This window comes from Asparagus officinalis, chromosome 2 (genome assembly GCF_001876935.1).
Source record: "Asparagus officinalis chromosome 2, Aspof.V1, whole genome shotgun sequence".
Lineage (NCBI taxonomy): Eukaryota > Viridiplantae > Streptophyta > Magnoliopsida > Asparagales > Asparagaceae > Asparagus > Asparagus officinalis.
Window position 1 is genome coordinate 3,583,823 of NC_033795.1, and position 18,331 is coordinate 3,602,153.

Genomic DNA, 18,331 nt, shown 5'->3' on the forward strand with positions numbered 1-18,331 from the left:
CAAATACAATATTTTCAAAAAAAAAAACAAATATGTACTGCTCATGGAAGAAAACTGGGAAAGGATAATTACCTCTAGGTCCTCCAAGTCAATACCTGGTTGCAAAGCAGGAAGAGCAGAACATGTCATTCCAGCCTTGGTAATCTGATCATTGAAAAATCTCAACTTCCGTGACATCTCTCCACATCGCTTCACCTGTTAAGACATCAGGAAGAGAGAAACTTTAAGATAAACCTTGGGGGGGGATCCATCTTAAACATTTAATACAAAAAAAAAACATTAGATAACAGATATAAATGTAACTGCACGAAAAAAGAGGGGAATTATGATCACAGTCCATAAAAGTCGAACATGCAAATTCAGAGAACAACAACAGTAATGAAAAAGTTTTAATCCAAAATTTTGGGGCTGGCTACAAGAATCGTATTCTTGCATCCAGTTCTATTATGGGACATCTCATCCATTAAGTTGACTGTTATCATATCCTTAACTGTGTCCTACCCTACTCAACTCAATTTCCTCCCCCCCCCTACCCCACCCCCCCCAAAAAAAGCTATATCTTATCTATTAAGTTGACTGTTATCATATCCTTAACTATGTCTAGCCTAAGACTCAAAGTTTTCTTCCCCGCCCCTGCACCCCCCCCCTCCCAAAAAAAAAAAAAAACCAAAAAAGCTATAATCTTATTACTTCTACAAACTAAGCAATTGAGTGGCTTCCGTTGGGCATGCCCAAACCATCTAATCGGTTCTCTATGAGTGAAATTTAGGATAAGCTTTCTGCATGAATTTGTCAGTCCAGCAAGTACTTGCATGGCTTAAGATATAGCCAAATAGAGGTAACACAAGAAAAGATTCTGCTAAGTATGGGAAAGTACGGGCTAACTAACAGAATGAAATGTAGTTGAAAAGTGACATAGATTTATGAGATTACTAACAAAATGCTACTTAGAGAAAGAATGGTGTTATCAATAACCTTTAAAGAGCCCCGAGTACAACACATATTCTATATTACTACCTGTAGGTGTATACTCAATTTTCTTGCTTATATGAAATACCAAGACGTGCATTGCGAGTAAGAAAAGCAACTTTAAGTGAAAAATGGTTCAATTATATGTAAATGTTAAATTTCTTCAGAAATACATTTTATGGTTGTCACTTGCTCGATCATCCGAACAATAGATTGAGTGTTAGTATAAAAATTAAAAGGATGTAAGATAATAAGACTGCTTACCTGGTTGACAAATGTTCGCTGAAAGGGGCTTCTATCATAATTTAACTGCAAAAAATGATAAAGAACATGCAGAGGTCAAAGAAATCGAACAAAAAGACAATTGTGTCACAGTAGTAAAGAACTAAACCCGAAGTAGTTGTGCAAGGCTAAATCATGCATTAGATTGTCAATGTTGAGATCAAGTTACAATGTATGCTATTTTCAGTAACAAATGGAGTCATATATATAACTTTTACACACCATAAAAACATTCTATATAAATAAGAGAATAAAGAGGAAGAAGAGAGAATGTGGCATGTCAAGAATAAAGAAGATAAAGCCTCGAAAATATATAGAGATAATGCAGCAACATAAAACCATAGTTTAAATACAATGCATGGGAAAAGGGAACAAAGGCCGGAAGGAAAAATAAGCATATAACTCCTAATAACTAAGGAGGATGCTGGTGGTGGCAAGTCTTAACTAAAGTCTCAGAATGAAATTTCAAGCTTCAATGGTATGGCAGCTGAGGACCAAATTGAAGATGGGACTCATATATGGCAGTAGCTCGAATCAAAGCTGACACCAGTCTTCCAAAACTCCCACCAGACTGTAGGGACAGATTATAGACCCAAACTAGCTTATGAAAGGACGCCTAAAACCGCGTAATAATCCATATGATACTTGAGTCATGTCAAATCAGATGAGATAAGGTATATAATTAATCCATTCACCTTACATTATTAGCCATTTAATCATACCATTTTAGCAGCTAACAATACAAGTATAGATCTGCTCATCTTGCATCTTAGCACTGTAATTTATTTATTTTTTAGCGATATTTAGGCTAAACATTTCAATTTACATCATGCTCAGGAGCAACCTCCACAAACTTTCCCATGAGCATCCATCTAATTGGCCAACTTATTGTATAATATTTCTAGACCCATTCTACTCCACCTAGGATCTCCAAAATGATATTAATTTCCTATCATTAAGAGAATTATTCACATAGGTTGCTAATTACTTCACCATTTTGTCCCCTAGTCAAAAGTTAGTTACTCCATCATCCGGTGATACATAATCATTCAGTAAACCATGCTCCATCTAACCAGATCACATTTAAAGCATCCTAAATTATTCTTATTGAAAATTAGGCCTTGCAAAATACAAGCATTTTTTTAACCCTTGATCAGAATCCTATCCCAAATTTCCATTTAACCACACCCCTCTAGCACAGATAGGAAATGAAAAAAACTGTCATCTCATCTACCATTTCCATTGATCACGAGCATATATTGAATTATTACTGGAACTTTCTAAATTTGTAGCAAATCACATTCGCACGCTCGCTTCTACATTACCATTTTACCATTACCCACTCTTCCAAAAGTTCCCCATACATCTACCTTGAATGTTTCTTCTCCAAATTTAGACTTCATCTGTTAAAATACATTCATCAGTTATTCCAATTCTCACTCACAGCATTTGCATTTTGCCTAAAATAGACGAGATCCACGGCAACTGTCACCTTACTTGGAAACTATCCGGAATAGTAAGATATAAATGTTGTCGACAATATTGAAATCGTACACACCCAACAATATCTTAAAATAGCGTATCAGCATGAACACAGACATCAAGATCTCAACGAAACCTTAGAATCCCTACATCAGCTAAGTTCATTCATCCAGATCAACTCCAAACTCACCACTGTAGATCAATGCGAGCTTCCACTAAAACAAGAAGCAAAGTTCAAAAATCATAAATTACTACAAATTTTCTCTCTTATCATTAGCATTCTCCATAAAACTAGATGATCCACTACAACTGTAACCTTACTTGAAAGTTACCATAAAGTCAAGGTACAACTATCTTCAATCATGTAGACACCATAAAATCTAAGCATTTCATCGCTAAGCATTTCATCGTGAACGCAGAACATCAAGATCTCAACGAAACACAACAAATTCCTACATCAACTACTTCATTCAGATCAACTCCAAAATCACCGCACAAAAATCAACGCGAAAGCGAGAAAAGAGATCAGATCTGAGAGAGAGAGAGAGAGAGCTAGGGTTTCCTTACGTCTTTGAATTGGACGAGGCCGAGCTCGCCGAGGTAGGAGACGGCCCTGTGAGCGGACTCGACGGGGATGATGAGCTGCACGAAGCTCATCCTCTCCGATCGCAGGTGATCCATTGGCGGCAACCTGTCGAAAATCTTCATCTGGAAAGCGCGAGGGAGATCTCGAGATTGAAGACGGATCTTTTTTCGGTTCTCTTTTCTGTGGGAGTTTATAATAGATTTAGATCTCGGTTCGGTTTGCAACTGCCATGGGCGTCGCGTTTTGGGCCTCCTTTGAAAAATAATCTTTCGATGGGGTGCAGGGGCGAGAAAGAGAAAGAAGAGGGAGGGAGGGGGTGAGGGGAGTGGGACAATGGAATAAATCGTTTTCATCGAAACCCAAAGTTTATACGCATTTACGTTTAGGCCCAACCGACGTATAAATTCGCAATTAAATCCTGAACATGCCTAACTAAGACCCAACCGACATATAAATTCGCATTTATGTATTTTGGAGGGTTTTTTTTAGGAGCTTATAATTTTATGCTGGATTTTGATGGTTTTTTATTTTTATGATAAAATTCTTATAAAAGTTATATAAATAGATCCGTCATTTGCTTGGTCAAATCTAACTTATTTACATTAGCTCATAAGTTAGTTTTTCAAAAAAAAACCGGGGAATCTAAACTCTTTTAATGAGACTTATAAGCTAGCTTATTGATATTTTATCAAACAATTATATATAAAAATGGATTAAAAGCTACATGACTAATAAAATACGCTCTCCAAACATCAGGTAAATTATTTTGAAACAAATTTTATATATTTCAGTAGCTTAATGTATAGTAACGTGTAGAAAATGGAAGTACTATCATCTACCAAAAAGCTGTGATACTCTCAGCGGCATAAAGACTACTTTGGAGGATTTTGGGTTTAGAAATAAATAGGACAAATGCTTGGATTTATAGGTAAAAAATTATAGACTAAAATGCCCTTGGATTTGTTGGAAATGATTAGGACAGGACACTGTTGACCTTTCTTAACAACTGACTTACTGTATCTCGGACGGATCGAGCCCCGTTTATTTGTTAAGGATGGTAAAGAAAGACGAAGATTATACGGGTTATATTATATATTTTATATATTAAACTTTATAATTATAATGATTTTATACTAATTTATTATTCTGTTTACACTAAATTGATATTTAACATCATATCAAGAAAAATTGATATTAAGCTTTCTATTTCTTTTTATATATGATTATTTTATTAGAATTTCTACGTATGTTTTTTTTTTGTCTTTATTGCACCGTGATCAGTGGAATTGTTGTACCTTTTTATTATCAAAACATTTATCATAGTCTCCAGAAAAAAAAAATATCAAAAGTTTTGATAAGAAAAATGATCAAAATATGTATCTTGAAAAAAATGCTCTTGAGTTTATGATGCATTTATTGATAAATGATATTGACTTCTGTTTTTCTTATTTTAATAAAGTCATTGAGAAGAGAAAAAAAAATTCTCTGATAATTAGTTGACAAAATGTCCAGTGTACAATATTAGATGTTATAGCCATTTTAGTGATGAAAAATAATCTCTAATCGATAACAGACAAGTGTCTCACATTATGCATAATCGGGTTGGCATCTCAAGATAATCAGGAGCCTAGCCTGATCGACTTGGCACGTTGATATCTTGTGAGGACGACTCGAAATGCGTCATATGCCGACGACTCGAAAGGCGTCATATGCCGACGACCCGAAAGGCGTTACGTGTCGTCCCCCGGCTGAGTCAACTACTTAAACACTCCACTCGGCAACTCATTGGCCGACACCTTGCGAGGGCGACATGAAAGGCGGTACTTCTCGACCATAAGACTAGTAGAATTTTTTACCTATAAAATGTCATTAAATGAACCATGGGCGCCATCATTCTTCTGCCTCCAATAGTATTTATGACACATCCGACCACGTCGACACCGCACACCCCACATCACTTTGCATTAAACCGAAATGACCTCTTCTCCACTCCTCGGCCGACACCTGTAAAGCTGAAGCTGACTCGGCCACCGGCCCATGCAGGGCCAAAGTTACCATCCTAACCCCCCCCCTGCGCGAACTACTATAAAAGGAGATACTATTTTCCATTACAAAATAAGCTTTTTCCACCATTTTTTGAACTTAAGAACTGTTACAGTTTGTTTTACTTCTCCACACAAGTCACATACTAACTTCATCGTCGGAGGAACAACCGAGGAATCACAATCCACCCTCTTACAATCTGTTACTTGTGCACGGAAGTATAGCTTGCCCAAAGACCAGACATTTGGAGAGTTTGAGGACCTCCGTCAACACAATCAACCCTTTCCATTTGATTGTGTGATTTCATACATCAACATTAGATAAACAATAGACATGAAGAATTTCTTTTCGATGAAGAGATACATGATCAAGATATATATTCAAATATGTTGGCATATGACGTAAATATTTTGATTAAGTAGTTTCTTATAAGCAAACATGAAATTTTTATGGGTTCAATGATAATTAGACCAGACATTTGGAGAGTTTGAGGACCTCCGTCAACACAATCAACCCTTTCCATTTGATTGTGTGATTCCATACATCAACATTAGATAAACAATAGACATGAAGAATTTCTTTTCGATGAAGAGATACATGATCAAGATATATATTCAAATTAATATGTTGGCATAAGACGTAAATATTTTGATTAAGTAGTTTCTTATAAGCAAACATGAAATTTTTATGGGTTCAATGATAATTTTGACAGATCCACTGTTGAAGAGTTTGTTAATCAACTTTGCTATGGGTTTAGCACTAATATTTTGATTAAGTTTCCTTTGCTTAGAAGAATTGGAATTTGGGGTATATTCTCTCAATGCTCTCCTTTGGTCGGAGAATTAGGTATTCTAATGGGAGTATTTGCTGCTAAGTAAAAAATTAATTAGTGTCTATTCGCTAAAGCTATTTGGCCAATAAGTAGGGGGTGCAAACGGATAAAGGTACGGATAGGGATATGTATCGGTAAAGAAAACTTATATTCATATCTGCTAAAAGTCGGATACGGATATACATGTCGATACAAAACGGATATGAGAAAGCGAAACATTATCGAAAAGAATATAGTTCGTAAGATACAAGAAAGTTATTAACATGTTTGTTATATTTGAAAAGCTGATATTAGATCTCTTAGTCATCAAAATTAGTCTCAAATTCATTAATCTAAGAATTGAAACAATTACAGCTCTACTATCAATATATATTCGGATATTCAGTGCAGAACCTAAATATTTGCGATATACAGTGCAGACCCTAAATATTGGGACAAACAAAATTAATCGTAAGTGTACAACTTTAGGGACGATGTTGACCTATCTTTAGAAAGCAAAATACGTTTGGAAATTGAAACTTTCATAAGTACAAGATCGTGATTTCCCATTTGAGAGGAAGAAACTGACAAGCAATCACATTTTCTTCAAACCCCCCCCCCCCCCCCACCACCCACCACCCACACACGCATTATTCTTAATGCAGTGCCACCCAATCAGATTACCACTCTGCACACTAGGCCACTTAGAAAATGCTACAAGCGCACGTCATAACGCACTTTGTGATAAATAAGTACATAATATAGAACTAGATTTTTCTTAAAAATAATAATAATATAGAACTAGAAAGAAAAAAAAAGTGTGCGTAGTATAGAAACTGTAAGGTTCGAACTAAGGATGCAGACGGTTCAGATATAGGTTCGAATATGATGCATATCACACCCGGGTACGTATATGAATATAGATATGTCTTGATAAGAAAATTTATCCATATTAGCCGAATTCGGATACAAATATGGATATATGTGCGCATACAATCCGGATATGATAAAGACAAAAAAATATTGAAAAACAATACGATTTGTCTGGTAGAAGAGTGTTCATTTATATGTTTGTTATATCTGAAAGGCTAGGATTAGATCTCTTGGTCTGTTGCGCGCAGCGGAAATTTCGGCAGCACTTCGACAGCACAACAAGAGAGTCAGGTCGCAATAAGAATTCTTGTTTCTCAAAGGAAACAAGAATGTGAAGCCTATATCCTATCAAAGTAGGATATTAGTTCTTCCTCTCGTCAGCTCTAGGACTGCGCGTCGAGGGACCCTAAAAGCTATTACAAATCACACAAAAGCAGTACAACAAATTTTAACGTGGTTCGGCAAATTGCCTACGTCCACGGGGCAAGGAGGGGGGAGATCTACTAATAGAGGGAGAGATACAACTAGGGTTTACAATTACTCTCAATCTAAACCCTCAAACAAACTCTCAAACCCTCACACAAATATCTCTCAAAGGGATGCACAAAACCCTAAAAGGGATTCACAAAAATCTCCACGCTCACAGCCGCAATCACAAAAACCCCTGCTTCGATTTTTCTCGCAGCCGCAACAAAAAAATCAACACCTCCTTCGCTGCCCTAAGAAATCATTAAACAACTATATATATAGTTGTTTCTTTCGGGTGGGCCGAAACCGCGTCCTTGCACACGTCTTCGCATGAGCATGAGACATGCTCACGTGGTGGGTGGCCACACGTCTTCACACACGTCTTCACAATTCTCCACCTCGATGAAGTTTTCTCAAAACTGAGCCGACACCAAAGCAAACAAATGTCTCACTTGTTGTGTCCAATGCGAACTCAATCCACAACAAGTCGAGAACCCGAACGAGAGTCCAAACAATCTCACCCCCATCAAAATCCAAACCGGCTGCATCTGAAAGACTGCCTACGTATCCTCTTGCCCAAGGAATCAAGCCGAACGTAGTTCACCCAAATGGCCGCCAACGGCCTCAACAATCACGAATATGCAACAAGTTTCGACAATGATCAAACTTGTTGCTCGGAACCACCTTAGTGAGCATATCCGCCGGATTATCCTTCGTGTGGACTTTCATAATCTCCACATCGCCATCTTCAAGAACATCCCGAACGAAGTGATAACGAACGTTAATGTGCTTCGTCCTCGCATGAAAAACCTGATTCTTCGCCAAATAGATAGCACTCATGCTATCACAATGAATAGTGACGGACCTCTGCGATATACCTGAAGGAAATCGTGCTATGTCTACATGCATAAAACACAGCGAAAGACATGTATGTACAAAAATACTAAGCATGTAGAGAGCATGAAATATTCATATGGATCGCGTATAATTCTAAAATATCCTAGTTGATAGAGTGTTGAGATAGACATCATCACTTTGGTTTAGACTAGTGTAGCTTATTCTCCTTTTGAAGGAGATGTCAATCTCTTAGATCATTGATGTGAGACATCAAGATACAGTATACAGGTGACTCATTATTGAATGAGTTGACTGAACGACTCGCCGAGAACATCTAGTTGGTAATATACTTAACTGTCAAATAGAAGTTCTCAAGTGATATAGTACATAGTAGTCTCTTGACCTGAGGCATGAGTGCAATATCTTATATGTCAGTAAAGATGTATTTAGACTTTTACCTAACCACAGTTCTTATTGAATTGTGCATAAACGGTTCTTTGTTGGGTACATCCCGAGACATAAGTAGATATTGAGATGCAAGAAGGGATTCGTCTCTCCCAGTATAGGTGTTGATGTCATAAGATTGTTTTGATATACCTATAGCCTGGAAATCCTTGGCCAAGGTGAATAAGATAAACTGAGTGTCAGTTTGATCTTATAGGTTATGAGTTTAATATCAAGTAAACACTAATCAAGCTATTAGGGTTTGACAGTTTGCCACATACCCTAGGCTCAATAGTTTGACATGGTTTGACGAAGAGACCGACTGTACGGTATTATCATTGCAGTGTCCTGATAAATTGGATAAGCATCTTGGGACCTTTATCAGCAACTTATACCCGGGTGGTCTTCATGTGTAGCTAGAGCACACTCCTGTTGTACTTATGGATATGATCACTACGAGTTTTTTAAGTTGGGCCCCTAGAGTCACACCAGGCGCGTACTTGAATCCTATGAAACACAATTTATGGAGTGATGCGTATGATTGATACACATATATGATTTCTTCCGGATACACATAAACGCGTTATGTATATCGGTAAAATCGAATGCTATGTGCTTAGGAAATGAATCCAGTATTTTTCTCATAAAGTTAACTTTTAGTCAACTAGTTGACTTTTTGGTCAACAGTTGACTTTTGGTCAACTCTTGATTTATTTGGTCATATAGTGACTAATTAGGTTAAAGATTGGAATAATACTATATATCATATTTATGAAATACTATATTAGTGATAATAATTTGGTATTCTCATTTATGAAATACACATACCATGTATAATGAGTCATGAGATGAGTCACTTAGTGGTATGGTTTGAGCACATGGTTTATAAGCACATGGTTTTGAAATGTAATGATTCATAAGATGATTCATTGCATGACTCACATGATTAATCATTAATTTTTGATGATTCATTGCATGACTCATAGGATGAGTCATTCATATCATGAACACATTTCACTCTATATAAATATGAGCTTTTTTTCTTATGGAAAGGTTAATGAAAAATTGGCTAAGTGTTTTTTCCATAAGAGAATAAAAGAGAGCTCTCCTCTTACTAATCTTTAGCAATCTTTGAGCAAGAGGAAGTATAGGATTTTAAGAACCGCCGGGGTGGATATCTTGCCTTGTGTCTTAAGAAGACTCCCATTTTATTCAAGCTCACTTGAAGACTTGGAGATCCACTACAAGGAGATTTTCTACTACAAGGAGCAAGAGCTAGGGGTTATTCGATCTTCCATCGAATCACGCTACGAAAGTATGACTTTCTAACTCTTGTATGCTCTCTTAATAATAAGGATCATGTTAGATTTAATTAGAACCGATAAGAAACTACTTAATCAAAATATTTATATGGCCAACATATTAATTTGAATATATATCTTGATCATGTATCTCTTCATCGAAAGAAATTCTTCATGTCTATTGTTTATCTAATGTTGATGTATGAATCACACAATCAAATGGAAAGGGTTGATTGTGTTGACGGAGGTCCTCAAACTCTCCAAATGTCTGGTCTTTGGGCAAGCTATACTTCCGGTGCACAAGTAACAGATTGTAAGGAGGGTGGATTGTGATTCCTCGGTTGTTCCTCCGACGATGAAGTTAGTATGTGACTTGTGTGGAGAAGTAAAACAAACTGTAACAGTTCTTAAGTTCAAAAAATGGTGGAAAAAGCTTATTTTTGTAATGGAAAATAGTATCTCCTTTTATAGTAGTTTCGCGCAGGGGGGGGGTTAGGATGGAACCTTTGGCCGTGCATTGGGCCCGGTGGCCCGAGTTTCGAGCTCAGCTTTACAGTGCGGCCGAGGAGTGGAGAAGAGGTGCATTCGCGTTTAATGGCAAAGTGAGGTGGGGTGTGCCGCGTTGTCGACTGTCGGGAGTGTGTATAAATACCTATTGCGAGGCAGAAGAAATGATTTGGCGCCCATGGTTCATTTAAGATGACATTTTATAGGTAAAAAATTCTACTAGTTCTTATGGTTCGGACGAAGTACCGCCTTCTCATGTCGCCCTCGCATACGGTGTCCGGCCAACTGAGTGCGAGTGGAGTGTTTAAGTAGTGACTCAGCCCGGGGGAGCGACACGTAACGCCTTTCGGGCTCGTCGGCAGTGATGACCCTTCGAGTCGTCGGCACTATGAACGCATTTCGACGTCGTCCCTCACAAGGAATATCAACGTGCCAAGTCGATCAGGCCTAGGCTCCTGATGTCACTTGAGATGCCAACCCGATTATGCATAACTGTTGAGACACTTGGTCTGTTATCGATTAGAGATTATTTTTCGATCGACTAAACATGGACGTAAATATTTTGATTAAGTAGTTTCTTATAAGCAAACATGAAATTTTTATGGGTTCAATGATAATTTTGACAGATCCACTGTTGAAGAGTTTGTTAATCAACTTTGCTATGGGTTTAGCACTAATATTTTGATTAAGTTTCCTTTGCTTAGAAGAATTGGAATTTTTCGCCTTTGGAATAGTTCAAAGCACGAGGTCAATGTTGAGCAGAAATGAGCTGTGGTTGACTTGCAGGAAGCTTTTAGCCTTTTAATTGGTCTACAAGGCATCTTTCAGGGCTGCCCCTTATCGAGAGCATAATCAAAATTTACCAAGTTTGTTTAAGACACATTGTGAAGTATCACTCTCTTGCACCCCGCACCCCACCCCACCCCGCGGGGTATATTCTCTCAATGCTCTCCTTTGGTCGGAGAATTAGGTATTCTAATGGGAGTATTTGCTGCTAAGTAAAAAATTAATTAGTGTCTATTCGCTAAAGCTATTTGGCCAATAAGTAGGGGGTGCAAACGGATAAAGGTACGGATAGGGATATGTACGGTAAAGAAAACTTATATTCATATCTACTAAAAGTCGGATACGGATATACATGTCGATACAAAACGGATATGAGAAAGCGAAACATTATCGAAAGAATATAGTTCGTAAGATACAAGAAAGTTATTAACATGTTTGTTATATTTGAAAAGCTGATATTAGATCTCTTAGTCATCAAAATTAGTCTCAAATTCATTAATTTAAGAATTGAAACAATTAAGGCTCTACTATCATATATATTCGGATATTCAGTGCAGAACCTAAATATTTGCGATATACGCAGACCCTAATATTGGGACAAACAAAATTAATCGTAAGTGTACAACTTTAGGGACGGATGTTGACCTATCTTTAGAAGCAAAATACGTTTGGAAATTGAAACTTTCATAAGTACAAGATCGTGATTTCCCATTTGAGAGGAAGAAACTGACAAGCATACATTTTTTCTCCCCCATACCCCCGCGCCCCCCCCCCACACTATATTCTTATAGAGTGGCACAATCAGATTACCACTCTGCACACTAGGCCACTTAGAAAATGCTACAAGCGCACGTCGTAACGCACTTTGTGATAAATAAGTACATAATATAGAACTAGAAAGAAAAAAAAAGTGTGCGTAGTATAGAAACTGTAAGGTTCGAACTAAGGATGCAGACGATTCAGATATAGGTTCGAATATGATGCATATCACACCCGGGTACGAATATGAATATAGATATGTCTTGATAAGAAAATTTATCCATATTAGCCGAATTCGGATACAAATATGGATATATGTGCGGATACAAACCGGATATGATAAAGACAAAAAAAATATTGAAAAACAATACGATTTGTCTGGTAGAAGAGTGTTCATTAATATGTTTGTTATATCTGAAAGGCTAGGATTAGATCTCTTGGTCATCAAACTTAACCTCAAATATTCTATTAATCTATAGATAAAAACAATTGCAGTTGTATGACCAACATATATTTAGATATTGAGCGTGTCTGACAATTTTCTAAAAATTGAACTAGTTTCAATCCTAGCATAGTTCAATTCTAAACAAGTTTAGAGTTGGATTAAGTTGGCGATGGACCAACACGAAACTAGTTTTATGGTTTCTTTTTGGCCTTAGAAGAACTAGGCAAAAAATGTTCTACTTTTTACCAATAAAAAATAATTTCAAAACTGGGCCAGATTTTTAAGAGTTTGCTAAAAAGCCAATCAATCAAAAACTGGATTAGAAACAGTCCTAGCCCAGTTTCATCCTAAACTGTTTTTTGTTTGGACCAGAGGAGGAGTTGTCCAAACTGAAACCAGTTTATTGGGCATTTTTTGCTTAGAAAAACTGAGCCAACTTTAGGGTAATTTTTGTCAAACAAAAAGGTATCCCAAACTAGACCAGGTTTAGTCCTGACCCAGTTTTAGAGGGTTGTCAAACATACACTTTTAAGTGTTTGGCACTTCTTTAAAACTAGGCCAGGATAAGTCCTGGGACCCAATTTTGATTCATTTTATGTTTGTCTGAAATAGGACCGGACTTGGCCCATTTCTTTTTAAGTTAAATTTCAGGTTTAAATTAGGTTCTTTTTCAAACCACCCCCATGAACCAAACACAATCTAGTTTAGGATAAAATCAGGTCACGATTAATCCTAATCCAGTTTTAAGCATTTTGCTAAACTGACCCTTGGATTGGGATGAAGAAATTTTACTATATATCCATATTCATAATTATGTATACTATAATATATAGATTTTCTAGCGACTATATTCATATACAGGTACTGGAATATCCGCGGATATGGATATCTCTTTGCAACCCATCAAACGTTGTTAACTTTTGATTATTGAATTTCATAATTAATAAGTCTAAGAAGCGCCTTTAACTTTTAAATTAATGTTTTAATATAATGGAAATTTAGAAAATGTTTCTCAAAAGTGATCATTTTTTTTTAATCCTAAAAAAAAAAATGAATCCCTCTCTGTTTTTTTGTTTCTTGGCCCTCTTCATCGCCTCGGCCCTTATAATAACACCGCTTCTCGTGCTGAAGACGGCGGTTTCCTCACTAGCTGCTGAACCGCTAAAAAGCATCAAAAATCAACACGCTGCCGTCATTATCCCAAGATTTAATCATGATTAACCCCAAAGCAAATCGACCCCATTTCATCATTAAGCCCTCCACCGCTCTCAAGAAGAAGAACAGCAGACGGCTCGTCTCTTGGGGGGTCCTTCTATCGGCAACAGAACGCTAGTGAGTTCTTGGTATTTGGGTTTTTGCTCATCTTTATCTGGTACTTGATTCATTTCATTTTCACCCTTTTTTATTGATAATATATATTTTTATGTGTCATTTGAGAGTAAAGGAGACTACCCTTTTGATTATTTTCCCCTCTTTCGAAGTTTGGTAGTTGCAGTGGGAATGTAGGGAGTAAGTCTATATCACCAAACTCTTATTATTGAAGTAAAAGTGAAGGGAATTGGTTCTCTTCATTCCAAGTATTGACTTGTTTTTGGACTTAAAGCTGCGGGTAGATGTCTTTAATAATTTGCTTAGTGAATTAGTTATTTGGAAGTTGAACAGTATGTGCTCAATTTGCGAGATACAAGAACCCTTTTGAAGAAACCATGTTTATGTGGTCTGTCTCATTCTTTTCGTGTTGCGAGATTGGATTGTGGGGATGTCTAATACCAGGTATGATTTTCTAGCGTGGGCTCAATTTAGTTTAAAGCTACTTGTAGAATTAAATGCCGTTTTGTTTATAATTTATGTCAATCAAGGATGAAGTAATTTTTGGTAATGAGTGTGCAAGGGAGAGTCCCTTCTACTCTTTTTTTCGCTTGCTGTTTAACTTTTGATTGTTAATTAATTCCTTCAATGGTATGCTTTCTTGTTATATAGTTCTTAGCATATCCGTGGTCTTATATGTTTTGGTTTGGAAATTGGTAATTTTCTCCTCTTCTGGTTAGGCTCCGTTAATGGTGCGACTTCTATTGGGGATTCGTATAACATCTTGTTTGTAATCTCATGACATTTTATTCTTTTACTCTTTGTTCTTCTCGCTTCCTGATATTTTCTCTTATCTGTACCTCAATTATTCATTGAAATTATTCTATTAAGGACAGCCTCTTATCCTCTCTCGAGAAATACCAGTTCTTGTTGGTTCTGCAAAAAACATGTAGTAAATGGTGATTTCAAGATTATTGTTCTATGATTCCTTCTGGAGATCATAGAGAATGGCTTGGTGAACTCACGATACTGCTTAAGTGATGTTACCCCCCTTTTCTACTGTTTTATGCCCACTTCAATGCCAGATATGATACTCTATTTTTTGGCATTAATAGACTTATAGCTTTGCACTTTGCCGTTCAACTTTGTAATATTTTAACACCAAGGCCTCATAATGTTATGACTGGTGTTTTGCACGTTTGTAAGTGTAATTATGCAACTGAACTATGAACTTGTACCATCATCTGATACCTAAGAAATAGTCCATGAACCTATCTTTTTTAGTTTAAAATTTTCTAAGCTCTATATATGTCGCATATTTACCAGCATTTTCCATAAATACACTGTACTCAATGCAAGTTTCCAAATAGTTCTCTCTTTCGTGCAGTTGGTCATCAGAAAGTATAAGAGGACATCTACCACCAGTCCTATATGAAATCATCTAAAGAAGAAAAATTGGCTTGAACCCAAAATGGCCACGACTTTGACTCAGCCAGCAAGGAGATTTACTGATAGAAGCCCTAAATCCATGAACCAGTCATCATCAGCAAGAAGGAATACTGATAAAGTTCCTAAAGTCGTGCATCATCAACCCCCAAAAAGCCTAGTGCCTAAGGTACTTGATAATATTCTTGGAAGAATTACCAACTTGATATACAAATTAAAAAATTGTTTCCATCTTTTTTCCTTTTCTTTCTAATTTTGCCATCTCCTTTACATGAACTGTAACCCTATCGGATAATTTATCCATTAAAAATTTAGATTATCGGTATATTGGATTTTCTTTTTTTGGCTTGTTGATCAAGTGTAAAAATCTTTGAATTTCTGGACACTTCATTATATTAATATACCTCACTACCATAAATTATTGCCACTATATTAATACCATCGCCTTCTTTATTAATACCTCACTACTACCTCCATTATTCTGTATATAATTGCTACTGGCAATCACCTCAATTTTGGAAAATCAAGCTTTGAATGTTTTGTTTCGACAAGTTATATGTAACAAGCTTGATTCTTGAAAATGCTTCAAATTATTATATCAAACAGTTAGAAGCAAAATTCTAAAGAATTGGATGCCTAAAATTTTTAGTCTGGAGGTATAACTATCACTCTGTAATCTAGTTGTTAGAAACACTTGAAAAGAATCATTTGTTTGTAGGAGTGCTGGGAAGACGTTTTTTTTTTCGCAACACTTATAAAAAATTTTTGAATTTATTTTTTGAAATGTGACTTCTAAACGTTAATAAATTGAAATAGTATGTTTAATATTTTTATTTTGCATGGTTTACAAATCATCTGATAAAATGTCTAAATGGTCTGACATATCGAGTAAATATCTTAGTTTACATAGGAACTCAGAGAAACTGTTTTAAGTGAACTTCTTTTTAGACAACCTAGTTGAAAGTAAATTTGGATCTGAAGTATTTGTCTCTAAATGTTTACTAACCCTGGTTGGTATTCAACAAAAAGTTTGTTATGTGCCCATAAAAGTTATGCTTTGATCTAGTGCTATAGGTCTAATATGTAGTTTCTTTCCTGAATATCTCATATTACGATTTGTTTTCTACTCAAAGAATGTTACTTGATGAAGAATCCAGGGCATGCTAGTGAGCTAGAGACCCAAGTCACTCTACTTCAAGAGGATTTGACAAGAACTAAGGAACAACTTGCTTTAACCGAGACCCAAAAGAGACGAGCACAGCAAGAACTCGAAGAGGCTAAAAATCAGCTCTCTATATTATCTTCAAAATACAAAGATTTGCATTGGAAGAACATCGATCTTTCTGCATCAGAAGATGATCGGATCAAAGAACTCCGTGAACTTTCTAAGGAGAGAGATCGAGCATGGCAATCTGAGCTTGATGCCCTAAAGAACCAGCATGCTCTTGATTTGGCAGCTCTCAGCTTTGCTTCAAAGGAGATCCAAAGGCTTAGGATGCACCTTTCAAAAGTCATTGAGTCTGAGTCTGTTTATGCCGATGAATCTGAAACTGCAAATTCTGAGCTTGTGGAATTGAAGCAAGAAATGGGTAGAACAATTTCTACTGTTGAAGAACTTAAGACTTCAAGTTGAAAGAGTGTGAAGAGCCACCAGCAAAGGATGAAGCGGCTGATGAGACTCAGCATCAGCTAGAAATTGCAAAGAGTACAGTAGACACTCTCCTTTCAGATGGGTCCGCGCTAATGGAATCCTTTAACTCCGTAGTTTCTGAGCTAGAGAAGTCCAGAGCTCAAGAAAATATACTCGAAGAAACTATAAAAAAGTTACAGGAAGAACTTGCTTTAGAACTTGAAAGTACCCATGTAAAGTACCAGGAGGAAGAAATTAGAAACATGGTTCTGATCCTGTCTGCTTATGAACTGGAAGAAAATTTAAGAAATAAATCTATTTCACAAGAAGCTAACTTGCAATCAGCATTGAAAGATACACAGGCTGAAATTACTGCACTGAAGGCAAAACTATCAGAAAAGGATGCTCATAGTCGAAGTGTATCAGAAATGAACGAGAGGCTACAGTCAGAGATAAAAGAAAGAGTCGGTGAGATAAAATCCAGCTTGGGCTCAAAGCTTATGGATAAAGAGACAGAACTACAGGGAATTATGCATGAGAATAAGCTGCTGAAGTTGAAAATAAAAGAACGAGAGGAGAGGGATAAGAATTCTGAAGTTCTAATAACGGAACTAGACTTGGTGAGAGTCAAGGAGCAGGAAGCAACAATGAAGTTTGAGATTGCTAAAGAGGAGTTAGAAATGAATAGTCGAATGGCTGAAACGTTAGGTATTCAGCTGGATGAAGCTCTTGCAGTAAAAGAGGAGACAGAATCTGAGTTGAAGAGGCTGAGAGTGCAGTCAGAACAGTGGAGAAAGGCAGCTGAGACTGCAATGGCTGTTCTTAGAACTGGAAAGGAAGGAGATTTTCTTGAGAAATTGATGAGCTCTCCATTTTCAGATAATTTGGATGATGAATCCGTAAAGACGAGGAATCACAATGTGCTGAGGTGGATGGGTGAATTGTGGAAGAAGGGGCAAAAATAGCCAAGATCATCTTTTTTATTGCTGTTGTTCTTCAAACTCCAGAGGTAATTTTCTTCGGTAGAGGAAACAGAGAGTTCAGTTCAGTTATAGACAGGTGATAGTTATTTGTGTACATTGCTGCTTTATATGCTTTTGAAATCATTGTTGTTTCTCTCGTAAACCTGTTGATTCTCTATTTGAATTTGTTGTTCCGTTTATCAAGTTGTCCGTTCTCTATACGCTGCTGGAATCATTGTTAAACATTAGTTCTAGGTTGCTTAATTTCTCCCTCTTAGGGGTTTAGAGATTAGGACAAATATGTTCTATTTAAAGTCGTAAAGAATACTTTCATAAGTACTGGAGCATCAATAGTTGCCAGAATATAAGCTAATTTAGGTAATGTTGTTTAG

The 18,331-nt window shown here is 36.7% G+C and overlaps 2 protein-coding genes across 2 annotated transcripts in view; one reads left to right on the plus strand and one right to left on the minus strand.

The window, feature by feature from the left end:
• The window catches only part of LOC109829959 (V-type proton ATPase subunit a1), a 17,595-nt gene extending 13,979 nt beyond the window's left edge, over positions 1–3,616 (minus strand). Inside the window, exons 1-3 of the mRNA XM_020397068.1 lie at positions 3,301–3,616; positions 1,234–1,278; positions 73–195 (exon numbers count right to left, since the gene is read on the minus strand). Coding sequence (XP_020252657.1) covers positions 73–195; positions 1,234–1,278; positions 3,301–3,441 — 309 coding nt within the window. The 5' untranslated portion in view covers positions 3,442–3,616. The remainder of the gene's footprint in view (positions 1–72; positions 196–1,233; positions 1,279–3,300) is intronic.
• Positions 13,713–18,139, plus strand: LOC109829960 (interactor of constitutive active ROPs 2, chloroplastic-like). Its single transcript, XM_020397069.1, is given in 4 exon segments — positions 13,713–13,925; positions 15,289–15,516; positions 16,498–16,971; positions 16,974–18,139. Coding segments are annotated over 3 exon segments (1,587 nt in total). The 5' UTR covers positions 13,713–13,925; positions 15,289–15,372; the 3' UTR covers positions 17,943–18,139.